Source organism: Rhea americana, unplaced genomic scaffold (assembly GCF_003343005.1).
Source record: "Rhea americana isolate MKP2758 unplaced genomic scaffold, rheAme1 scaffold_456, whole genome shotgun sequence".
NCBI lineage: Eukaryota > Metazoa > Chordata > Aves > Rheiformes > Rheidae > Rhea > Rhea americana.
The window spans coordinates 238,963-266,153 of NW_028186597.1; the positions used below are offsets into that span (position 1 = coordinate 238,963).

The 27,191-nt window shown below is 40.5% G+C and overlaps 1 protein-coding gene across 2 annotated transcripts; it reads left to right on the forward strand.

Annotated features, from left to right (window-relative positions):
* SACK1H (scaffolding CK1 anchoring protein H) lies at nt 1–27,191 on the forward strand. Of its 2 annotated transcripts, XM_085316191.1 has the most exons (6): nt 5–112; nt 13,222–13,365; nt 19,651–20,111; nt 21,100–21,264; nt 21,617–21,741; nt 24,086–27,191. In XM_085316191.1, exons 3-6 carry the CDS (start codon nt 19,665–19,667, stop codon nt 26,724–26,726), a joined length of 3,378 nt encoding a protein of 1,125 aa, XP_085172317.1. In that variant the 5' UTR covers nt 5–112; nt 13,222–13,365; nt 19,651–19,664; the 3' UTR covers nt 26,727–27,191. The 2 variants fall into 2 exon arrangements, with proteins under 2 accessions (XP_085172316.1, XP_085172317.1); XM_085316190.1 differs by lacking the exon at nt 13,222–13,365 and having other exon boundaries at nt 1–112.

A 27,191-nucleotide genomic window follows, 5' to 3' on the forward strand; every position in this document is an offset into this window, starting at 1 on the left:
GGAGCTTGATTCTCGCTGGCTGGAGGTGCCTGTGAATCAGGCTGCAGGCACGTCCAGGGGAGCAGAGAGCCGGAGAGCACGACCCACCACCTGCCCTGGCTCACCCGAGAAGGTAGGAGACCTGCAGGCACTTCCTGGGGTATATTAGTGGCAACATGCGGTGGCAGGCAGGGGCTTGGGAGGCCCTGTCCTGCCCCTCTGCGCAGGGCTAGGTGCTCAGGATTTGGGGCAGGGACTCTGCAGGCAGTCTGAGGCAAGAGATGGCGGCTGCAAGGGGGAAAAGGCTCCCGCAGCAGGCGCTGCAGTCATGCTGTGACTGCCCTGGTGTGAGAGGGAATCCCAGGAGGAGATAGCAGAGGCAAGGGTAGAGCGTGCATGTCACAGCAGAGATGGCAGGTATTGTGCCTGGTGAGGGAAGAGACTTGTCAGTCCTCAGGTAGCCTGAGCAGAACTGCTCAGTGAACACTTCACTAAACCTGTGACTTTGAGAAAGCCCTGAGGCGTGGGTATTTCCTAACTTATCCCTGTCCTTGGGAAGAGATCAGGCAGCCTCACTGTTACCCAAGTTAGAGCGCAAGTTGGCCTTCTCCTTGAGTAGGAAAGGCTGTAGAGACATCTGCTCAGGAGACTGGGACAAAGAGAACTTAACTGGTGGTAGCCCTGGAAAGGCCAAGGCATGAGGTAGGCAAGGAGACAAGAAAGAGCTACTGAGGCCCACTGCTCCTTTACTTGCTTTGACTTCACTCCACATGCATGGGTGTGTAGCTACCTGCTGGCATGGCCTGCAAGCAGTGACACAGGCATTCGTGCGTGTACATGCAAAGGCACGGATAGATGCGTATGGACACATGCATGCAGACACACACACATATACTCACGAACTTTTTTCCGCAGATACAAGCTCGTCTGACAGAACTTAGGTTCAGTGGGTGCACAGAGAAGACAGGGAAGATTTTGTGTTCCTGGCACTCTGTATTGATTAAGATCAGCGGAGTTCAGTTACGGCTTTTGTCTAGCCTGAATACCGAGGTTCTCAATTTTCTAAAACAGAAGGGGAGGAGGTGCTGGGAGAGGAACAGCAGTACCTATAGTGACATTCTTCTGCTGAAAACATTTAATTCATGAAAGCTGCAGTAAACTCAGCTGCAATAGAGGCCAAAGATAAATCAGTAACAATTCTAAACAACAAGCTAGCCCCAAAGCAGAGTAGTGACAAATAAAGCGCAGAACACTGGTGGCCCTGGATTCCTTTGCACAGCCTTTGAATTCATTGAACAAGGAGTAAAATAGCAAGCAGACAGAGAAAACATAGCATGCCTTCACCATGTTACAGGTCTACAGAAGGGCTTGGGGGGGGGGGAAAGAAGGATTTCTTTGTGCTCCCCTTTAACTGAAGGGCTTTAGAGAGTTGTATTTGAGAGGCTACAAACTGTATTTGCTGTCACCTGGCAGGGGAAATGGTGATACTCAATGGAAAAAAAATTGCAGTCACTGTGTGGTTTTAGGGAAAATTGCATGTCAAAGGAAAAAATGAAAATACCACACTCCACAGTCTGGTATGATTGTGCCAGGGCAGTGTCATGGCTCAGGAGAGAGGCACCTGTGTTCTGTACCTCATTTTTCATGTAGTCACAACTTTCTAAGCAACTAAAATCCACCTCAAGATCATGCAGAATTGGACTTTGTATTTTATGAGTAAATGGAACACATTTGAACTGCTTATCAGACCCCATCTGGCAGGATTGTCATAGCTCTAATGAAGGAGTTTTATTTCTACAATCTAATTGAGGTGGGGGAGTGAGGTAAAAGGCCAAAGGCAGCATGCAGTGGGGAATCTCCTGCAAACTATGTGTTACACTGATGGGCCTTTTCTTGCAGTTCTGTTATGGACATCCTTATGTCTGTTCTTTAGTAGATAAAAATCCAGTGAAGGGGATTGATTGAAATACAGTAAGCTTTGCATGAGCATTGCTATCTCTTTAGGTAATCTGCTTTCTGTAGAGGCCCCTTTTTCATGCAGAACCTAATTTCCCCAGTTTTCAGTTTGTCTCCATGTGCAGAAAGTAACTAGCTGTGAACATCAGGTTTTGTCCTAATGGCTGTATTCTGGATTTACATGTGCCAGTGCAAACTTTCTGTTGCATAAGACAGTTAAGATTGACATGCTGTCTCAATAACCACTTCACAAGGAGAATTACGACATGTAATTTTTCTGCTACTTTTCTCTTCCTCTGGCCTGTAGAAAGATCCCTGGACATTCTAAATGTCTGGCTAATTTCCTGATTATCCAGCAAAGAATATTATGTGGGATCCTTTGCACTGACTGAAAAGAAGAGGTGAATGGGAGTCTAGTAAGGGTTCCAATGTGCTGACTAGGTTCCCAGTTCTTCTCTGCTGCATGCCTGTAGCATTCAGTACATTCACTACTCACTTTGGACCATGAAAGAGTTTATTATGCCAGTTCACAGGGTGAGCTGGCAAATGCACATAATATGGGAGATAAAATTGTAATCTGTGGATGCTCAGTGATTGAACTGATTAAATGAATTCAAGCAATTCTCATCTGATGACCATGACTTTAGACAGAATGAAACTACTAGACTACAGCTGGCAGATAAATCATTTTTTAAAATGATGACTGTGATTCATGCAAAACCATTTAGAGTAAAGAACGGGACTGCTTTCACTTGGATACTCTAACTTAGAGTGAACAGTAGAGGCTAGTCAGATGACTAGAAGAGAAAGCTTGGATTGTTTACATGGCATTGCAACAGAAAAAATAAATTCCATATTTTCATCTTCCAAACAGAAATTTTAATGGTAACACAGGAAGGTTTTCAGCCTAGATATAGTTCAAGAACAGAGAATTCAGACTTCAGCAGAAAGTACAGAAAGGAAGATGAAAAGGGGAAAAGTAATTGCCTTGAGGATTTAGCAGACACAGTTGCAGCTGAGAAAGAGCCTAATTCAGAGTAGCACCCACATTTCACTAGACTATTTTGGGAAATGTATCTGAGCCTTACTTAGAACAGTACTTAATAGGAAAGTATTGGAGTCTCCAGTGTGGTCCAGCGTCCTTTGCCATAGCTCTTGTAGAATCCTCATGGCAATCTGCTACAGCTAATCAGGAAATTCTGGGATATGATTGTGAGCTAAAAGTGCTATACACATGGCTCTGTGACTGGCAAGTAAGAAGCCTTAAATTGAAAGATCCTTTGTCAGTAGAAGTTAAATCCTTAATAGAGAAATCTAGCGCCTGTAGGAGCAGCTTTTGGAAAAGATGAGTGTAGCTGTCACGRTTAGTATAGGTTATTTAGCCTGCTGCAGCAGGGTTAGAAGGCACTGGCAGGCTCTCTATCACACAAAGTAGAGTTAAAAAGTCCACCTTAAACCCTACTAGTTAATTTTCTTGAGAGCAACCCACATTTTGCATCCTACGTTTTTCCTCTTACCATCGCAATGTCTGTCCAAGTAGTTTTACCTTCAGCATTACTGTTGTCTCCTAAAGTCAACACTTCCAGAATATTAGCAAGCTGTTCTCAGACCAACTTTTCTACTTCATCAAATGTAATTTCTTAAATTATTGGTTTCTGAACTTCGGCGATTCCAGAAATTTTGGAAACCTGGACATTTTTCACAGCCCACCGTAAAGAGATGTAAGGGACATTGTTTCATGTGGCTCTGTGGACCATCTGTGGCCCATTCACTCCTGCCTACTAGACCACAGATTGGAAATCATTGCTTTACATTTTTCTTCGGGGTATACCTTTTTCTACTTCTCAGTCTGACTGTCAAATCACTTTGAGTTTGACAGTCCCACACATGTTCATGGCACAGAGGGGTTTTGTGGCTGTGTGTGGAGTACAACAGGCTAAATTATTTTTTTCTGTCTGCTTCCTTTCTCGCTTATATCCAGGGCAATGAAGAAGACAAGATGCTTAAGCCCAGCAAATTGTGCTTATACTTGCATATGAGCATGAGGTCTCAGGCAGAGATCATATCTGACTATCCCATTCTAGAAGGGTTTATACAACCATTGCTGCCTCTCAGGCAGTTCCCTCTACTGGTGCATATAACTCTATGAAGGCCTCAGCTTTGGGGAGTGTCTTGAAGCAGAGAAGCAGGTCCAGCCAGGGAAGTGATCAGTTGAGAGAGGCAGGCAGGGAACTCACTGTGCAGGCAAAACATGTAACAACAAGCTTTGGAGTCAGCATTGGCAGGAAGATAGAGCCAGCCTGAGGTGCTGAGACATCAGCAGGGGCTTGCATCAAGCAGCAGCAGAGGAGAGAAAAAGGAAATGTTAAACTAGTTTTCCTTCTTTTAGACTGGAAAAATACAGTCCATCACCTTGAAGATAACACTTGATTTGCTCCTGGGAAAGAGTAAAATTAAGAGAAATGTATGTCTTTTCTTCTCCTTCTTCTTCTTCTTCTTCTTCTTTTTTTTTAATCTTTGTGGGATCATGATAATCATCCAGTCAGCATAGCACAGACTAGAATTTCATGTTACTCTTTCCCAAAAAAAAAAAACAAAAAACAAAAAACAAAAAAAAACAATTAAGCTCCATTGAAATAGAACATAATATAGAAAGGCAACAAATGATGCACAGTCCAGCAGGTCCATAATTTATTCCAATATCTGCTCTTATTGTTAGTCTAGAGATAGAGGGAAGATTTTTACATCTAGATTCATCTGTAAATTACTTTGTTATTCTCTACCTAGATAAAAAAATTCCTTATGAGTGAGCATTTTTCTGTGCACAGATATTTGTAGTCTGTGATCACATCATCTCTTACTTTTTTAGTATTAAGAGAGCAATGTTCTTTGGTCTGATAGCTTTTGTTGATCACCAGACTGAATGCCTGAGATAGATATCAAACCAAGTAAAGTCACTCCCAGTTACACCAATGTGAACAGAACCAGACCTCAAGCCAAGCCAAAGGGAAATTTCCCTAGGAGACTGCCTGCTCAAAAAAAAAAGCTCTTGGTAATTGCACAATGATAGTGCTTCATGCTCTTTTCTCTCCTGATTGCATTAGTAGTCCTTGTACGGAGGCACGCTGGCACTTTAGCAACCAACTCAGTGTCTTCGGGAAGACCCAAACAAATGGGTAAGGGAGACCACCGCTGAGAGACCTTCACTTCGCCTTGCTTCTCATCAGCCCAGTATAGCCTTCATCTCCTCCTTCTAAGTTTTCAACAAGCTCCTTTGACCTCTCTCCTTTATCCATGGCTCCTGAGCATGGGAGGAGTTACTGATAAACAGCTACAAAGCCTGTCTTCTTATTGTTCTTCTTCAGCTTCCTCTTGAACAAAAACAACCATCCCATATTAACATGTGAACAAATAACGTCTCAGAAGCTAATATACTGAATGCTTATTTCTTCATATATTCCTCTCTATATCTGTCTATGTTGACTGTTTTCCCTGGTATGATACTTAAAGGACAAATCTCTTGGGAAGGAACTAAATTTTGTAGTTTTGGTTGTTCATTTCCTAATATGATAAGATTCTGATTTATGACTGATGCTTTTGGTACTGACAAGTTAGTGAGCCTGATTTGATGCAATGGTTGTTTAGGATAGCAGAGAAAAGTATGAAATGACAAATAATTCTAACAATCTTCTAGAACAACTGGAGAGAGGACACTGTGAATCAATGTTTTTTTGCCGTCATTCTATGAAATACCTATTCTGAGTGACTGCAAAATCAGAAGGATAGTAAATGTGAAATACTGCAGCACTTCTGTAGCAGAGATGAGAGCCAGTGTGGTAACTGGTCTGAAATGGTAAGTGAAGGGTGGTCTGGAATTCCTGTAAAAATAGGTTCAAAGATCACAGGATCACATAGAATAGTTGAGGTTGGAAGGGACCTCTGGAGATCATCTAGTCTAACCCCCTTGCACAAGCAGGGTCACCTACAGCGTGTTAGACAGGATTGCATCCAGGCAGGTTTTGAATCTCTCCAGAGAAGGAGACTCCACAACCTCTCTGGGCAACCTGTTCCAGCGCTCTGTCACTTTCACAGTAAAGAAATTCCTCCTCATATTCAGGTGCAACTTTGTGTTTCAGTCTGTGCCTGTTGCCTCTTGTCCTGTTGCTTGACACCACTGAAAAGAGTCCAGCCCCATCCTCTTGACACCCTCCCTTCAGGTATTTGTTGCTCTTGATAAGATCTCTTCTCAGTCTTCTCTTCTCCAGGCTAAACAGGCCCAGCTCTCACAGCCTTTCCTCATAGAGGAGATGCACCAGTCCACTAATCATCTTTGTAACCCCATGCTGAACTCTCTCCAGTAGCTCCATGTCTCTGCTCTGTCTTGTTCTGTGCGCTCTTCGTGGTGCAGTGTGACATGTCTTATCAAACCTATTTTCTCTGTGCTGGATGCCAGTTAATTTACCTGTCTTTCAGGTGATGTTTCTCCTCTGCTTCTCCCTGTGTTGGGAAACTCTATCAAAAAATTGTTCTTCAAATCTCCCTTTGGAAGATAGTTGTAGTACAGTGGCTATAGCCCACTTAATTGCACAGCTGATTATATGCACAATGCTAAATTTGAACATCTCTCAGTTGTTCCTTTTCACCCATCACTTCTTTTCTCTCTCATTTGTTTAGCATTTCTAATGCAACCTTCATTATGAGACCTTCTTAGGTAAAACCTCAAGTTTTATAATTGCTGGTACCTCATCTGACACAACGGTATCATAACTCTTGATTAGAGTCTCTTACTATAACTGTAACCAAACCAGCAAGAGTGCTTGCCTGTAGCCTCACCCTTAGGTTTCAGAAAATTTAATTGATGGTCACTGGGAACAGTTCAGCAACAGCAAGGCTAAGAGCAAAAATCAAAGCATAATACTACTATCTTGTAAATCAGCATGATGCCCATTTTTCCATAGTAGTCAAAAAGCAAACGTAATATTAGGAAAGGAATAGAGTTAGGAACAGTTTCCATGTAAGAAGCAACAGAGGAGGTTGGGGTCCTCCATCTAGCAAAAGAGATGATTGAAGGAGGTTTGACAGGGATATATAAAATCAGTGGCATGATGAGGAGTCAAGAAGCAAATGTAATATTAGGAAAGGAATAGAAYTAGGAACAGTTTCCATGTAAGAAGCAACAGAGGAGGTTAGGGTCCTCCATCTAGAAAAAGAGATGATTGAAGGAGGTTTGACAGGGATATATAAAATCAGTGGCATGATGAGGAGCAACACATATTGATTCTTCTATCTGAAGCAAAAAACAAGTGGCAGATTCAAAAAAGAAGACTGATTCATCTACTGTATAGCTGAGCTGTAGAACTCCTTGCCTCTAGATGTGGGTGCTGAAATTGTATATGGGTTTAGGGAAATTCTGAGTGAGTTAATGAAACCAAATCCACTGAAGCTGTCTGCACACTTCCTCGATCAGGAAGTTCTTGAACCTCAAGTACCTAAAAATTAGGCTAGAAAAGCTGGAGAAGCATCATAAATGCTTAGCCTGTTCACATAGGTGTTTTACACGTCATCTCCTCTCAGTCCCTGGTAGAGACAGGATTCCAGGCTTGATGGACCTTTGATCTGACCCAGTACAGCTGATTTTACCTTATCAGTGTGTATAAGTACCGGAAGGGAGGGTGTCAAGGGGATGGGGACAAACTCTTTTCAGTTGTCCCATGTGACAGGACAAGAGGCAATGGGCAGAAACTGAAGCATAGGAAGTTCCGCCTGAAAGTGAGGGGGAATTTATTCCCTGTGAGAGTGACAGAGCACTGGCACAGGTTGCCCAGAGAGACTGTGGAGTCTCCTTCTCTGGAGAGATTCAAGGCTTGTCTGGATGCAACCCTGTCTAACATGCTCTAGGTGACCCTGCTTGAGCAGGGAGGTTGGACTAGATGATCTCCAGAGGTCCCTTCCAACCTTACCGATTCTATGATTCTATGATTTTGTTTTGGTCATACTATTTCAGAAATACATGTCAAAGAGAGGTTTCAGACACAGTTAATGAGAATGAATCCTGGAGAAACAGAGAATTTTGCAACCCTTTATTTAAAGATGATAGAAAGAAAACACTTAAAATGATAGTTGTAAATGGCAGGTGGAGCACAAAGATCTTGAGGGGGCTTTTACATTACAGTTATTTAGTACTAAAAAAGACAATATACAGGAGTACAAAGTACAGTATACAGCACAGGAGTTGGGAAAAAATACAATCTTTCTGGAGGATTTTGATCTAAATCATCATGGTTTATGATGTGAGGAAAAGCCACATCAGTAATTTACACAGAGAAAACTTCTTGAAAGCTGCTATTTTAAATGCAGTTTTAGATGAAAGCCATAGGGGCACACAAGAATGCTAAGGTGTGCTTACAGTAACTATTTCATAGCAACTGTATGTGATTTCCCTTACTGCATGGTTCCCCATGGTAAATGCAGGGTATTGCAGTTCTTTCTTGCTGAAGAAGAAATTGCCTTTAATTTTTGACAGGGGAAGTGCAGAATAGTTGCTGTGGATCACTATGTTTGTGTTCCTTAGCTTACTTTGCTAATTTGATCCTGAATCCATACCCTAATAGCAGGTTGTTAACTGGATAAATATGATAAAATAATTTTAGTGGATAAAAATACATTACTTTCAAAAGGCATTTGACAAGATCTTTCACAGATTAATAATCTTTAATTAAATCCAGAGAGAACTATAGAGAATTTTAGAAGCCAGGCTAGTTGAAAGATGAGAGTAATGCAAGTGAAACTATGTGCTGCCAGTGCAAAGTAATTTACACAAAGGAAAATACTGATCTATTTGTATGCCTTCTGGGATTCTACTAAAAACTATAAAAATCAGGGGAAAAAAGGGATCTGAGTTAAGTTGCAGACTATACTGGCTTTGCTACAGGGGAGTGAAAAAAGAGACAAGATGCTTTAAACTTCAGAATATCACAGTTAATAGTTTTGAAAAATAATGCTTATTGTGTAATTCAGCAGTGTGGACCTCATGTGCAGTAATGGTAGTTTCATCCTGATGTTGATATTGCAGAATTCACAGGTAACAGGGAAGCTGTCTGAAAAAACAAAAGAATTTATTTATTAGACAGAAAATGCTCAGGAAGAGAAACTGAAAAGTTTGGTATTGTCACAGTAAGATTGAAAAGACTGATATTGTTACAGTAGGGACAAGATGAACAAGGGACATGATAAAATAAGGAATACAGTAAATTGAGATGTTCTGATTTTTTCAACTGAAAAATCAATTGAGAACTGATACAATTCATAGACAACATGAAAAATGATAAAATAGCTGCTTCTACTTAGTAGCTACTTAGACTATTGAATTCTTTTACAGAAATTACGTGATGCTAAAATAACTCATCACTAGCCAGGGAGAAGGCAGATATTCAAAAGCCTATTCAGCATCCTTATAATAAGAATTAGATAATTTGAGCAGTTAAACCAGACAAGATCATTAGATAATCTAAGCTGCCTATTGGTATAAGAGACTACAACATTTAGCACTTGTTTTTTTCCTGAGCTAAAAAGACATTCAGTCTTGATAAGAAGGCATCATATTTCCCTCAGAAATTTGTTCTAATATTTAATTAAGATAGATCTTGTCAAACTGTACCAGCCTTCTTTGGCCTGATCATAGTTTTGGCTTGTGAAAGCACAGGTAGGTTTATTATAGTAAGCGTTGACTTCTGCAAATCAGCCTAATTACTGCTTTCTTAAATGTGATTAAAATCTATATATTATGCAAAATTAACAGGTCTTACATTAGATAGTTAATGAACTAGTATCAGTTATTAAAGAGAAGCTATTAATAGTGCTCATTTTTATCTGACTTATCAGCAATCTTTGTCTAGTGCTGCTCAGTATTTTAATAAAATATTTAGGTAATCATTAAATAGTCTGATAAAGTTCACAGATAGCCTAAAGTTTGAGAAAAGAGTAAATAATGCAACACTACAATCTGATGAATCGTATTTTAATGCAGTCGGATAGAAGACAATGTACAGAAAGCATGAATGAAGGCTGAAATTATAGAATTGACAAATTAGTCATTTTACCTTTTCCGGTCACTAGTAATATAAGTTAGTTTTATGAAAAAATTTATTTTATTTTATTTTATTTGCTACTCATGGTTTACAAATTTTAATGATACAAGATGTAAGGCCACTAGTAGTATACTGTTTCTCCTTTTGGTATTGTGATGTGAAGATGAGTTAAATTACCAGAGAAAGTTCAGATAATTCTTAAATGAATGCCACAAACATTGTCCAAGGATAGGAAACAAGCCTTACAAACAGAAAAATCTATTCAGTTTATCATGGAGGAAGCTAAGAAGAGATTTACATTGTACTTGAACAGACAAAAGATTTGATATTAGGTATTTTTTTCTGTTTTGCTAATAGAGGCATTGTAACACAGCTAGTATCTGAAGTTAGCTTAAATTGACTTTGTAATAAGATGCATTTTCACTCCAGTAAGGTAAATGAAGATTGAAATAGCTTGCTAGGATAATAGTTGACTCACAGCTCTCTGGTATTTTTAAAACAAAATATAACTTTCTAAAATATATGCTTACATATAGTTACCAGGAGAACTGCTATCACCTGCGTGTACAAGGTGCTGGAGTGTTCAGGTTGAAAGATTTACTGGCTCTTTCTCGTCCTTTATATCTGCAATTCCCTTCTCTGCTATACTCTACCAGTCAGCTTTTGTGCTGAGTAGGATTGCCTGCTGCATGCTAATCATGCCTATTGTTCTTCCATCCGTGTGGTAAAATAACAATGGTAAACAAATCTCATATTTTAGGACTTGTCAGAAAGTAGCTTTCCTCATTGCAAAACTGGTAAATGTATTTAGTATTTTTAATTTTCCTTTGACCCAGATGGCCACAGCTTCAGGTAGAATGGGACAGTGATACACTGAGTAGCAATAGTCAAGGCAGATATACAACGGCTTGGAATATTCAGTGCTAAGTTAATGATTTGCAGTATTAAAAGAGATGATTTAAAAGTCTCGGCATTGTACACTCAATCTGTTAAAAAGCTGATGTGATATTGACTGAATAATAGTTCAAAATTAAAATAGGCACTTTAAATAATTTTAAATGTTTTGTTTCAAAAATAGTCATCAGTTGGATAGATTTGTTTTTAGTAGATTTCCATGAAGTTCAGTGTTAGCTAAGTATTTTAATCAAAGAAGTCAGAACACATGAGAAAGCTTTTAGATAGTTGATTATTGTGAAGGTTAATTAAGATAAAATGTAGGGCAGGCATACAGAACACTTTGAATCAGTTGATAAACTGGGTGTAGCACAATTAGTTATTACACTTAGTAACAGAATCCATTTCATACCTATAGAAAGGAGATGGTATCCCAACTAATTGGTGTCAGGGCAGCCAATGAGTTGAAGTGTTACGCCACAGCAACAACCATAGATGTATAAACATGAGTAGAGAGGCAGATTTATCTCAAATATAGCATTGGTAAGAGAACCATCAGAATATTCTGTTCAACTGTACTGGCTATGTTTGAAGATGGGCCTTGAACAGAGTACAAAAAAGTTATCAAAGCAATTTGATTGCTTGGAGAACATTGTACAGTGATAGTGGGACTCATCAGCCCTATTGTAGGTGTCTACTTTAGTAAAAGACAAATTACTCACTTGACTGTGTTGACTAGATTTTGATGGTTGTAATAGGAATCAGACATTCATGGGATTGTATGCCTAAATTTATATGAGACTGATCTGCCCTGCTATGGAAGCCATGTTTGAAAGTACAATGAAAAAGTAAAAAAAAAAGATCCTCCTATTTCTTTATTTTATGTACTGTCAAAGGAGTGACATTCTAGAACCACCTTCTGGGCATGTTCTGTTATAAGATCTTTAAAATTTCAAGATAGATTTTGATAGAAGGGAATGTAGGACAGGATAAAGGTTATCTGGGAATTGAATGTTGAGCATTGAAGCTTTGGAAGGGTTAGTGTCTCCAGGAGAAGGACTGAGAAAAAACTTGGCCAAATATAAGCATCTGTTAGAAGATGAATCTCATCTCATTCTCCATCAGCTATGAGGGGAATACAGGGCAATTATTTTGCATGTAGACATTTTAGACACCTGCATTTAGTCAGCGAATCTTACTTCTGGGGAGCAGTCGGGGTAGAGGGATACAGTGTGTGGTTATCACATCTGAATCCAGGTTCACAAACTGAGGTGGCTAGTGTCATTTTAGGTGCCTGAGGGTAATTCAGGCATGGCATATGTGCCATGCCCTCAACCAAGATACCTGAGGGCATCCCAAATGACACTAAACACCTGCATGTAGACACCTGAATTGCTCCCCAAAGGTTTATTTGCATTTTATTTAATTTATCCAAGGCTTTAGGACTATGTGCTGGAAGAGGTTAGAAGAGACTTTCACCTTGTTATCTAATTTTGCTGCAGGGATTTTTCTTTCATCTTCCTCTGAACCATCACAATTGGACAGCTCTAGTGAGAGGATAATTAGTGGCATGTGCTAGCAGGTGTAGTGGTCTTAAAGAACTTCTCATGTCCCTTATTGATGTGTTCTGCTCATAAATTCAGGCTTAAAACAATTGCTGGATTTGAGGACAGAAAAGAAGTTTTTCTCAGGTCATACTAGCCAGGTTTGATGGGAGTCCTTTGCTTTCTTGTACAATATAAGGGTAGGGCTCTTCCTGGGATGTTTTTCCTAAAGTTGGAGCTGTCAAAGGTGTGAAGGACTTTGGTGATAAGCTTGTTCGTTCTTGTTTTCTTCTGGTAGTACGTTGTAGGTTTTATGGCTTTTGGGGCTTTTGTACAAAAGATCTTAACTTGTTTCAGTACTTCTCTTGTGAATGGAAAGAGGGATGTTTGGTGGATAGTTTTGAAAGCTGCAAAAAAGCAAATTTGCAGGTAAATTTCAAGAAAGGAAGTAATCCCCTCTTGGCATTCTTCTGTCTTAGATGCTACCATAATCTTGTAGGAAAATCCAGACATCATGCAAGAATACCAATAAATAATGTGTACCTCAATCTTCTGTCACTGTATTCAGGAGGTCTGACAAAGTGTTCAGTTTGCTCCCACTAAAGGTATAGAAACAAAGAATTACCATCTAACTTTAATGAGGACCTTGACTACTGAGCTCTTGAAGGAAGTAAGGGTCCACGTAGGTTATCCATTTCACAGAGCTCTCTCCCAAGCTTTGCTGCTTCTGCCAAGTATTTCTTTCATTTTGCTCTTACCAGGCCTCCTACATGACAACTACCACAGGTTTAAGAGAGAATAAGGAACTGCTGACACTTGGATGCCCTTCCCTGGCACTCTAGATTCCGAATTCCCTACACAAACAAATAACAGAATACCCAATTCTGGAGTCAAACAGTAACAAGGTAATTCTGCATACTTAGTAAATTRTCCAATCTTTTCTAAGGCATATGAATGCACTCCACAACATCTATCTGTGCACAGTGATAACTGACACATATTGTATGGATCAAAACTGGTTAACATAGATGTAAAGAGATACTAGTTTTAAAAATTTTATTTTAGAAACCTCTGTGTCCTCCTTGTGACAAACAAATATTAGCCATAAATGGTATGTTGTATTTTTCAGCTAATTTGTAGGGGAATTATTCATCAAATGATGGATTATTTGATCTAGAATTAGAGATGCAGCCTTGCATTCTGCAGCTTAACATCAAATTTGAACTAGTAGCTCTGAGTTCTGCCAGTTTCAGATAACTATTCCCAGAAATGACTAAGTTATGACTTAGTGGAAAGAAGAACTAATACATTAACTAAGTGCAAAAATAATGTAGATATAAACTCTGCAAGATGGGTAGTAGTAGAGATGTACTTGCAAAGATTGCAAATGCATGGAATCCAAAAGCTCAGGTAACACCACTACATCACAGTGAATTGACATTCCTAGCAGAGTTTCTGCCCAGCAGCTACCTTGATAGCTTTTGCAAAATTTTACTTATTCATTGAACTCAAATGCACTCATGCTCTTACCACAGTGACAGAAGATTATATTTGTGGTTGCAGCTAACTTCTTCCCTTCTGCTTAAATTGACAGTCAGGGAAATAGTTTGAAAGATTACTGAAAGAGCTTAAATCACTTAGTGCATCTTTTGTCATGCAATATTCGTTTTAGATAGCAGCACATGAGGCGCTAGAGGGAGAATATTGGGATCATGCGAGTGCTAAGTGTACTTGGGCTATTTCTTCCAACTTCATAGGGTTACAAGTGGCATAATGAAAATAGACCTAAGGGAGGTAGGACCAAATCATACAAGCAACCATATCAATGATGCAGACAGAGAAAAAGCAGTGTTCTTCATGCAAGCTGAGAATTAATCAACCTATTATATCCTTGCTGCGTATCAGAGAATTAAAGAATTCTGCAGCATGAAGAAGACATATAAAATACATCACATCATCTTACTCATTATTTAAATATTTTACTAGCTGTATAAATGCTAACAGCTACTACCTTTTGTAAAAAGCATTCTAGATTAGTACCTTTAAGAAAAACTGCAATATAGAATAGAGCTGAACATTGTAGGACATCTGCCTGTTTCCATAAACAAAACCCTGATCTTATAGTGTGCTTTTTATATAGGAAATCAGCTACTCATGCGTTTGACTGAAGTAACAGATAAACAGATCTGGATTTTCTGGATTTTTTTTCTCCTGAGATCCAGGAACATCATCCTCTTCAACTCTTTGGTTGGATTTAAGGATTAAAGTAAGCTTTCCTTACAGATGCACACACAGCCATTTGCTCTTGAGACTGTTTGTACTCCTCAGACTTTAAATCCGTATCAGTAGACCATCAGTATTCCATCTTGCGCAGATGTGAAGCACAGACACGTGTTTGGCTTCTGACTTACCAAACAGATCTATCACAAATGCAGAAGGACCGTATCTTTCTGAATGTATTCCAGATAATTCTCAGGAATTGCGCCAGTGCTTTCACTCCCTGGAATCATATTCAGTAAGTTATTTTTCTCCAAAGTGATGCAGAATATTTAAGAGATTTTTAAAATTAAAGTCCTATTTAGTTACCATATAAGCTGTTTCTATCCAGGATTCTGTGAGGAGAAATGTGTGCATACCCTTACAGCCCAGTGCATGTACAGTGAGCCTGGTGTGTATCGGTTGAAATTACTGTTCGTGCTTACACATACTACCCATGCAGCCATGACATGTCCTGACATCAGCCTCACTGCACATGCACAGACCTCTTATGTAGCACTAGTACTATTAGTCTGGCACTACCCAAGGGCACCAAACTTTTGTGCACACACTGTAGGGTTCATCTGTGTGTGTGTAGCAAGCTGCTGGCCCAGGGTTGCAACTGCTGCTCCAAACAAGCTGTCCAAAAATCCAGAAAAAAAGTTGGAAAACTTCAGATCTTTCAAGAACTATCTTCTGGGGATCTATTTGGGAAAATCAAAGTAAATGAAAGCTGTGCATTAAATGTGAACAAACTCCAGAATTCCTCACACACAGTCGCAGGATAATCTAGGGACTTACGGGCGGGAGGAGGGGGGAAGATGCATTTTTGCAGCTTTCCTGCATGGTCTAGGGAACAGCATAAAAGTCAAACACACTAATGGTAAGTGTTCTTAAATTTGTTGTACCCACCTTTTAGGGATTTGTGTTTATGTCCTTGCAACTCATGAGTTACTTTTGATTGCAGAAACATCATTTCTTGTATCATTTCACAGTTCTCAGATAAGTGTATCTATTTTGGAAGAAATTAAAACCACCTGAGGGAGAAGTCTACTSCTTAAAATTGAGGATGCTCAGTCACTAAAGCCTTGCCTGAGCAAATATAGGAATGGCAGGCTGCAGGTTCTTGCTAGGTGGTGCTAGGCATCTTGAATTTGATGATGATTTTTCAGCATTAACTTCTAAGGAATCAGAGCTGGCTGAAGTAAGACACAGCAGCTCCTTCCTTAGTTCTGTTCTTGTGAGCCAAAGAGAGTGATGGTGCAGATTTTTTAACCTTCTTAGCCAGCCACAGGACTGTTCACGCTCCAGCATTTAGTGCAGTCCAGTTCAGGTGTTTGCTGTGGCTCTTGCAATCTGTTGTTGCAGGTAAAGGTGAAGTCTGGAGACTAGTTTTCCCTGCCCTGGTCTGCTCCTGCTGCTTCCAGGGTAGCCAGGTTTGGCCTCACAGGCTGAGCCCTGGCTCCCTGTGGTCAGTAACTATCTCCTTGCTGGTTCTTTAGAGGCTAGAGTCCTAACAGCACAGGTAGGGAATAGTCAGGGCTATGCAGCATGAAGGCTGATGGCCCAATAAATGTCCCAGGCTGGGTGCTGACAAACCTGCTTCCTGCCTGCCCCGCAGCAATGCCACACCCTGGCTCAGCCTGCGCAAAGCCCAGAGGAGCAGTCACACCGTGTGTTTCACAGCTGAGGCTGACACTCCTTAATGCACACACAGCAAAATGATACCCTCCAACACGGACACAAGGAGGCAACGCCCTCCTGAGAGACTGTTTTTATTCTGGCAGCGCAGGCGAGTGCAAATATCTCTCAGTGTTAAATGAGAAGCACAAGTCCCCTTTCTAAATATCCTTCACAGACCAGTGTCCCTCCTGGGACCATCCCACTTCGTCTGTGGTTACTATACTCAGACAGGGAGCCCCTCCAGCTCTGTGTTTGTTTTCTCCTTGTGGCCAGTGTCTTAGGAAAAAGGATGAGGAGTATTTTTCAGCACATTTGTTTCTTCACTGGTAGTATTTTTCCTGCTTATTCACTAATATATTGACTACCACAAACCCTTAGGAAACATCAGTGACACTCCTCCCCCATTGTAAAAACTACTCACTTATCCCTCCCCTTTGTTTTCTGATCTACCTTTCCAGCCACAAATTTTTGAGCAATGGAAAAGTGTTCTGAGTAGTATTGCTGCATGTCGGTCCTGTTCGTACAAGCTTTCTTGGGCACTTGCTGTTGGCTGCTCTCATAGATACGATACAGGGCTAGGCAAACTTTGGAGCTGACCAATGTGGCCATTCTCAAGTTCTTTCCTCATACGCTTACTTTGTCTTATGATCAGCTAGCTTGTGCAAAAAGCTTTGGTGAGGAGCTTGTTGAAATCTTTTTTGTTGTTGCTTGTAAGTAATGCCAAATATACAATATAAATGAGAACACTCTTAGTAACTATGTACTCTCTGATTTCTTCAAGGCACAGTGAGACATTCACAGGACATGGTTTTCCCCCCCTACAAAGGGGAGGGACAATGGTTTTCCCCTACAAAAGCTGTGCTGACTGTTCTACAATAATCTGTTCTGTTCATTTTCAGCCTAAAAGGTCTTGCATCCAGTCTGCAGGACAGTGTGTGCTGTGTATTCCAATTTGAGTACACGCATACTATGAATCCATGCACTCTTTTCACATAAACCTTCAGAGAAATAACACTTGAGGCCTGCAGTACACAGTCATTCTGTACCTGACCCTCACATGAAAAAGCTGGCAAAATTTCTCCTCTGCTTTAAGCCACCTTTCTGAACTCTTTCTCCCCCTCCCTGACCATAGCTCTGGTTCTGCTGACTCCTTCTTGCTCCAGACACCACTGCTGCCTTCATTACCTGCTCTCCAGTCCAATAGAGATACCTAGTTACTTCCTGAATCCTTGTAAAATGTTAATATCTAAAACATCCTATAGCAAGGAGTCTTGCAGTGCAAGTTCAATTGAGAAAAAGTATTTCCCAGTGTTCGATTTGAACCTACTGCCTGCTAGGTTAATTTGATGGCCTTTTAGTACTTGTACTGGAGGAGAAAATGGACAACTGTGGGATTCCTGCGATGCTGTGGGCCTCCATGGGCGTGGTAAAGACTACATCAAGCATGAAATTCCAGTGGGATGTGGTGGCTAAGAACTTCATAGCAGTAAAGCAGAGAACGTAAGTGAAGAGAAGAAAATTGAGGATGCTGCTACATAAAGTATTAATGATCTCATTACTTCAATAGTGTGTGCTTTTTCTGTAATATCACTTCAGGAAGAATGTTAAACCAGGAAGGGTCTCAGAAAATATCTGAGAATGACTTGAACTCTGGCAACATTTCCTGAAAATGAAAGGCTAGAGACACTTCCAAAATAGTTAAGAGCAGGTACACAGGTGACTTGAGCACAAAAAAAATGGAAGTATATAGCGGACTGCTTTTTTTCCTAAGACAAAAAAGACAGAATGAGAATTAGCAGCGGGAAGACAAAGGTAGACAATTCAGACTGCAAATAAGAAACATATGTAAACTGCAAAGAGAATTGTCCATTGCAGCATATCACACAGGGACCTGCTGGATTCAGCTGCTCCCTTTTATTAAGGCCATATTTTTTTCCATTGTCTGATGCAGCTCTTCCAGGATATATAGTTTGAAATCAGAGTAACTTGTGATATTCTGTGACCTGTGTTATGCAGATGTTCCAATGGGGAAGTCCACTAAGGCTTCATCTGCAAACTATTTTGGCTTTATTCTTAAACTGATTAGAGAGCGGTAGTATGGGCCTACAGTCTCTTTTCTTCCTCCCACATCTGTCGCAATCCCTTTTATTTTGGAAGCAGACATCTCTTCTGTGTTGGATGACCATGATAGCAGCAGCCACTTCCACCCACTGTACTCAGACTCTGTTGAGGAAATTTTGCATGAATGGTCATGAGAGCATGGTATGCTCTTTTTTCACTATAAGGAGGTGTGTGCTGGCATGTCAGTGATGGGGCCTGAAGAAAAGTATGTCTGAGCACTGACGTTAATTCAGGGCCAGGAGCCAAAGAGCTTTGGAGTTTTTCACAGGTCAGGTGTTAGTACTTGAGTTGTATTTGTACCATGAGAAGCTTTTCTTCCAGAACTGTGACTAGAATCATTTTTGTCCTTAGTCTTAAGCAATAGGTTCGCTACAGGTAAGTCATCTTAAAATATTAAATATAATCCGCTTCACTACAGATTTTTTTCTAACTGAATCATCAGGAAACTGAAGAAGCAATCATGGCCATTTTCTTTAGCCCTTCATGTATCTCAGCAGTTTTGCACTTGCATGTCTTCTGACCATACTACAGCAGCAAGGTACTTTACACTTGCCTGCATTCCAATCTTACCCTTGCTTCTATTCCTATGCTGACATGATTATCACACTCAGCTTTTTAAGTATTTAGTAGATGCATTTGTACACATGCATGTGCTTTCTGGTTTACTACCATATTACACACAGTAAATAATTTCTATAGCATGTAGAAATGAGTTTTAATGCAGTCCAGCTAATAACTGGCAGCCTTATACTTTATTTAAAAAAATATATAGCTTTAAAACAAAAAATAAATTTAAGCTTGGCAATCTGTAGCCTGAAAGAGAAAGCTGAGCATTCTGTTAAATGCATTATCCTCATTCATCACTATATTCTCCAATTTGATTCATTCCTTATTTTGCCTGAAAACACTTAACTATGTTAAAGTAATGCTTTAAGCGTTTGCCATCTTTGCCTAATCGAGGCTCCCCATGCATTAGGAAGGAATTCTCTCCAACCCTTTGAATTTCTTCCCTTTCAATGTTGCCATCAGGACTCCAATCCTTGCAATTTGTGAGAACGAATGTGTCACCGTAGTGAGACTGCTGGCTTGACTATTGCTGTTGTCATTTCTTTTGGTTTGTTTGTTTTCAGCTCTCCCCTGCCTTATGGCTCGTCGGTCTCAAAGCTCCTCACAGGGGGACAACCCCCTCGACCCTAACTACCTGCCACCGCATTATAAGGAGTATTACCGCTTGGCTCTGGATGTGCTAACTGAAGAGGGCAAAGAAAGTTACCAACGCTTCTTGGCAGAGGAAGGAGCCCCTGATTTTCTTTGCAACTCAGAGGTGGATCACATCATACAGAATCTCCAGAAACCCCAGTATGCCAATCAAGAAAGTAACACAGACACCACAGGTGACAAAGACATGGATGGATCCTCTGGGACATACTGGCCCATGAACTCAGACCTTGCTGTTCCTGAGCTTGACCTGGGCTGGCCAATGGTCTTTGGGTTCAGGGGAACGGAAGTAACAACACTTGTGCAACCACCACCCCCAGACAATCCAAGCATTAAGGAGGAGGCTCGCAGAATGATTCGAGCAGCTCAACAGGTGAGATAGTAAAGAGTCAAACTAGATCAGAGATAAATATGTGTTTGTGTGTGAGATGGGTCAGGATGCATCAGGCCCTCTACTAATTCCCATAACTTTGCTCCCAGGACCTGATGGCAGGGAAGGATTTTTCTTTAGTTACCTTTTATGGCATCAAAGCTAGCCTCTGCTGTCTGAACCCATGGAGAATTGTGTGAGACAATGCTAAAATACATGAAAGATGCACAGTAGTTGAGGTTGGAAGGGATCTTTTTCTGGAGATCATCTAGTCCTGCTCAAAGCAGGATCAACTACAGCAGGTTGCTCAGGGTCTGTCCTTGAATATCTCCAAGGATGGAGACTCCACAGCCTTTCTGGTAATCTGTTCCAGTGTTTGATAACCCTTACAGTAAAAAGGTTTTTTTCTTATGTTTAAGAGGAATTTCCTATATGTCAATTTGTGTCCATTGCCTCTTGTCCTTTCACTGAGTACCACTGACAGGAGCCTGGTTCTGTCTTCTTTACTCCCTGCTCAGATATTTATATGCATTGGTAAGAGAAGAGTTGCGAAGGACATGGAAATCCCAGAAAGGTTTGAAGCTATTTCCCATTTAATAGCGTATAAACATAGCTATATACTGGCTGACTGAATGCTGGCCAGGAATGTGTCAGAGTGTCAGAGGGTGTGGGCCTGTAAAGGCCAAGCAGCTCAATACAATCTCTCTGTGGTTATGTGAGGAAAAAATGCCTGCTATGATTATTGGATTAATTAACAAGGGGATGTTAATAGTAGTGAAGATTTTCCCTCGCTTGTCACCATCATCTATGGAATATGCACATAAGATAGGAATTCTATTTCCAGTTCTGGGACTCAGAATGTTAAAAAAAAAAAAAAAGGACATTGAACTGGAGACAGTGCAGCAGTTCAGCTTTGAAATGTAAAGTGCTGGGGAACATGCAGTTAGGATGTAAGCCTGCGCAGAATTGTGATATCCTTGCATTTTCTTAGGTGGTAGCCATAGTGATGGACATCTTCACTGATGTGGATTTGCTGTTCGAGGTATTGGATGCTGCTGCTCGCAGAGTCCCTGTGTACATCTTGCTGGATGAAATGAACTCTCAGCTTTTCCTTGATACAGCTGCTAAATGCAGAGTCAATCTTAACTATGTGGAGGTAAGCAAACAGAAGACCTCCTCTATCCTTCCTTCCTATCCTTAGAGGGGTATGTCTTGGGACACAGAGGTCTGTCATTATAGTAAAAACCTGAGAAAAGGGAAAGCTGGGTTAGAGCCTAGAAATACAGGAGTATGAGGGAAGCCAGGAGAGCTGGCATAACAATGTAGTGGTGAAAGCTCAAGACGTTACTTAGGTTTTTTTTCCTACTCATTGGCTAGGCAGACAGAATAGCTGGTGCTGATAAAAATGGTGGATAGGGAGGAAAAGTAAAGGAACAAGGGAAAGACCTAGAGGTAGGAGAAGGGAAAAAACAGCTTCCAGTTGTGTCACTGCCATTTCTGGTTTGCAGTTCCTAAGGGTGAGGACAGTTTCTGGCCCAACCTACTACTGCCGCACAGGGATGTCATTCAAAGGCCATGTGAAAGAAAAATTCCTCTTGGTGGACTGCATGGTGGTGCTGAGTGGCAACTACAGGTGAGAAGCCCTGCAACTTTACATTTCTCTAGTTCAATGAGAGAGAGGCTGGTTGTTAGGTAAAGCAGTGTTTCAGATTTCCAAATGAACATCAGTGACAAAGTTCTCACTGATGGATACTGGGCAGCAATTTTAAGGAAAAATACCATTTTGCAACTGAGGTAGATACACCAATTGAACCTGAAGCTTAAATACCCAAAGCTGAGCTTGTTTAACATCTAAGGTGTAAATGATCTGTACAAAAGATACAATAATTATAATGTATTTTAAAATCCAATGCAATGCTGGACAATAATGTCACCAAGGTTAACAAGTCCAAAAAACTTACATGCAGTCTGGCACAAGTTATGTAACTGAATACATTTTGGGGAATTCTTAAACTTGGTTCAAAAAAAGTGTCACCAATCCTCCCTAACAACAAACGAACCCTAACCCAACCACCTCCTCCAATGTAAAATAGTTACAGAGACCAAGGAGTAGGCACTTACATTTCAAGAGCTAGTTACTAATAAAATTACTGATGCCTTCTTTGTTAGTGAATATATTGTACCTATGTTATGCCTGAGTATACCAACCAAGAGTTGTATGGTATTGTATCCCATTCCTTATTGCTAGAGGGAAGTATATCTTACATCCTTCTTCATAACCAAAATCTACTCTGCTCAGTCAGCATTCCCCCCAACTGCGGCCTCTATATATAAAAAAAAAAAAAAAAACTCCCCACCCCAACCCAAAACTCAGATAACATCATATAGGAAGGCAAACCTAGAGGTTTACTATGCTGATACTAGGAACCTTTTGTAGTCCAGTCTAAAGGTATTCATGTACAGTTTAGCCATAGCTGTGTTTGTGCTGACATTACTCTTTGGCCTACAGGTTTCTTTCTTCCTCCCTGTGCCTCAGTCAGTCCTTTTAGATTTGATGGACCTTCTATTCCCATTTGAATTAACTTTCTTGAATGTGTGAATAGTTAGAGACAATATTCTGAGACATTTACAATAATTTTTAACATTTCTCTAGTTTGAGAATGTTGGTCATGATGAATCATAGGCTCACAGTTCAATGCTGCTGTGAATACCTCAAGAGTACAGACTGCACAACCTCTCTGAACAGCTGCTCAAATGTTTGATTGTCCTCATTGTGAATAATTCTTTTTTTTTTTTTAATATTTCATCCATATTTCTCTTGCTACTATTGCGTCTGTTGCCTTGTATCATTCTGCTTTGTACCTCCCAGAACAGGATGGCTCCATTTTACTTACAAGCACCCTTTAAGTAGTTGAGGACAACAATTAGCTTGTTGCTCCCCTTCACACACAGTCACACTTCCCTTAGCATGCTTTTCTTCAGGCTGAACAAAACCAGCTCTTTCAGCCTCTCCTGATACTTAACATACTTCAGCCTGTAAACCATTATGGTGGCCCTCTGCTGAACTTGCTCCACTTTTGTCAACAGTTAGCTTCTAATGGGAAGCGTAAAAGTGTACTCATACTCCAGATACAGTGTCAGAATGCTGACTAGAGGAGAATAATCACTTCCATTCACCTATTGGCTAGACTTTTACTAATTTATTTCTATATATATTTATCTTCACCACTGCTGTCTTTCCTCAACTTGTTACAAGTCATTTTCTGCCAAGCTGTTTCCTCATTGTCCTCAGCCTATGTTGGTGCATGGGTTATTTGATCCCATGTACGAGATTCTGCATTCACTTTTGCTGAACTTCATGCAGTTGTCATCAGCCCATTTCTCCACCCTGTTGTGATACCTCTGAATGGCACCCCTGTCCTCCAGCATATCAACTGTGAACATTGGTTCAGGCACAATTTACCCTTTGTAAATCCCTGTTGGCTGTTTGCAGTTGTCTTTGTGTCCTTTCTATGCCTGGAAATGGCTTCCAGGAGGATTTGCTCCATAATCTTTCTTGGGACTGAGGTAAGGCTGACTGGCTGTAGTTCCCGACTTGCTTTCTGCTGTTCTTGAAGCCATGACATTTTAATTTTAAAAAGAACTGCAAGACAAAGTAATTGCAGGAAGACTTAGTTCATGTGAATGATAAGGATTATCATCCTTGGCCTCAGTTCTCTCTCTTTGGCTGCTGTTAATACTGATTAGCCTATTTAGAACATGAGTCATTCATTGCTCTGTAAAATCCTCTGCAAAGCAATGATGTCCAATAAATCCGTAAGTATTAGGCTTGGGAACACCAGTGTGTAATGAATGGCTACCTGAGTAGTACATAATATCAGGAGAATTTTCTTCAGGCAAGCAAATGATTTAATGTGAACTGGTACTGCTGAGTTACTTGATGATAACATTATTATTGCTTCTGTTTTTCTTTGTAGTTTTATGTGGTCTTTTGAGAAGATTCACAGAAGCATTGCACACATCTTCCAGGGGGAGCTGGTGTCCAGCTTTGATGAAGAATTCCGAATTTTGTTTGCACAATCAGAACCTCTTGTTCCTCCAGCCAATGTCTTGGCAAAGGCAGAGAACCCATTTGCCATGACTCCCTTTGGGAATAACACGCCTTTCTTTCCCAAAAAACCACCCCTAATGTTCCAGAGAGAGGACAATCTTTTTCCCTCCTTTATGGACAGAGTTGATCCAGACAGGTACTTCCTGTCAAATTTCAGGCGGGATGACATGCTGCGCCATACTGTGGAGGGGTCAGCCATGCGAATGTATAAAAAGGTAGAAATGGAGAATTCTCAGATGGATCCTGTCAGGGGGTTTCTCCGCTCCAAGCAGTTAGAATTAGATGCTTTTAAGAGACACAGTTTTGCAGAAGGAACATTTGAAAATTTCGCTTCTTCCAAACAGTATGCCAGACAGATGTTCATGAATAATCTGGATGAATTTAAGATCCAGTCTAGTCACTTTCAGAAGGACCAGTTCTACCAGTACCATTTTGAACATCCCCATGGCAGGCCTCAGGGACTGTTTGATAGATTACGAGGTGGTAGGCCAGGATTCAATGAACTAGAAGACTATGGAGAGGGACCAAGATACCCTGAATTTGAATCCAATTTTCCACAGGAGGGTTTTCCTTTAAGACTAGATTATGTACCTTCAAATTCTTCCAGGGAAGTGAGACATGGATCTGATCATCTGAACCCAGCAGGCAACGGCCCCATGGGAAYGATGTTAAGAAGGCAAAACATAGGACAGAAATTCATTTGCCAGACATCACCTACACAGAAGCAAAGCCTGGAACAACGTCTGTTTTTACAGGACAAAGATGAAGACCCCGATCAAGACAAGAATACCCAGGAAAATAAAACAGGGTTACGTGACTGGAGGATTTCTTCATACCTTAGTGCATACCAGTCTGAACCAGAAGAAGGTCTCCCAATGCCTATGGAATCAGAGGCATACAGTGATGTTCTTGGGGATACCCTCACAAAGCACTCCGGTGACCTCATCCCAGTGTTTAAATCCCCTATATCATTCAATAACAAGTCACTAGGAATTGAAAGTGCCAAAGAATTTGTAGATCCTGATAAAGTAAGTGAAGAAACCTCTATAATGAAACAAGATGCCTTTAGGTCCAGAATAAATCCCTTGATCCAGAGGAGCTCAAGACTCAGGTCTTCTCTGATTTTTAGTGCTGCCAAATTAGATCAGCCAAACACAACAATAGAAAAGGTTCATATGATCCAAAAGGAACAAATATCCAGTGAGTTGACAAAAGACAATGAAACTGTAAAGACAGCTGCCTCATCTAAAGTGGCAGAACTCTTAGAGAAGTACAAAGCTGTGGGAAAAGACACAGAGCGAGCAACAGTCAGTCACACCAAAGCTATTTCCAGTTTTCTCCAGGAAGAATCACAGAATGCAGAGAAGAAATGTACCAAATCTGTGCAGTATAAGATTCTGGAGAGCAGGGTACTAGACTCCAAAGACTCCTGCAGTACTTACAAAGTGCATGGAGAGACTGACAGACCATTTGGAATGGCTTCATCAACCCCCCAGCTTACTGACACATTGAGTAAAGACCCTCTAGCACATATTAGCACTAAAGTGGAAAAATTATCATCTCGGTTTTACCCTATAGAGAGTAAGCCTGCTCTTCCAGAGAAGGAGAGTCTTATATTTGTAGGGGACACTCAGAAACTGAATCTTCCAGAGAAGAAGGAAAGAGTGACATTTAAAGACGAGTCTCAAAAATCAGCTAATACAGAACTCAAGAAACCACAGATTAGAACAAGTACCACATCAGTTCTTGAAAACTTATCTAAAAGTCAAGGATCTGACAGCTCTCTCAGTAAGTCTGAGGAAGAATGTTCAAAACAGGAACAGAATCCAATCGAATTTTTCAGGAAAGGGTCATTACGGCTGAAGCAGCTGTTGAACCCAAAAGGTGAAAAGAAATTGGAGGAGGAATCCATTTCTGAGAGTGGAAAATCTAACAAACAGCCTGTGGTTCTCAAACGATCTTCCATAGGGGACTGTCAGGAAATGATGGAAGAAGAAAAAACCCATAAATTTGCAACACCACTTCCTCCCAAAAGCAGTCAGCTAACTCAGGGGAGATTTCCCTCATCCACTGCTAACATCCTGTACAGCAGCAATCTCCGTGATGATACCAAAGTGATTCTAGAACAAATTTCTGCAAATAGTCAGAAGAACAGAGCTGAACTGGCCAAGCAGCTGCCATCCACTAGCAATCCTGACCTTTGTAAATCAACTTCAAGCTTGGAAAGGAAAGGTGAGAAGGAGAAAAGCTGTAACATCCACAGATCAGAGAGTTTTGGGAGTCAGAAACGAAATCTTCAGCGGCAACCATCAGAGGATCGAGATACCCTTCTGAAAAAAATGGAGAATATGCGGAAGGAAAAGCGAGTCTACAGTAGATTTGAGGTCTTCTGCAAAAAGGATGATCATACAAGTCAGAGTGAAGAGGAATATGATACAGATGCCAAAGACAAGAAGATGGGAAAATTCATGCCCAAAATCTTGGGGACCTTCAAGACCAAAAAATGATCATAGAAATACTATTTAATTCCATATAATCACTGACTGTCAAAAGAGAATGAGGAGATAACACATTTATGATGGATGTAAGTACCATAGGTGACACAGTTCTGGGTTACTGAGTGGAAATACGTTCCTCACTAGCCTCTAGTGGCACAATTCGCCAAAGTCACATGGTATCAGGCAATCTTACTGCAGTACGTTTCAAATAAAAATATTAAATTGCCAAAATGCTTAACACACATAAAGTAGAGTCTCTTTATCTTGTACTCAGGGAACATTTTCAGCTGACAACACAATTCTGCTATCAGTAAGGACAGAAGTAAAAACAGAAAATTCAATATTTGGGTTTGAGCCAAGCCCCAAAAAAATTTTTGTAGATACAGATATATTAATTGAAAAGTGGTTTTGCTTTATTTTTTTTTAAGACGGTTTCTCAGGTGCTTTTCTTTGTATCTAGTACCAGAAAGAACA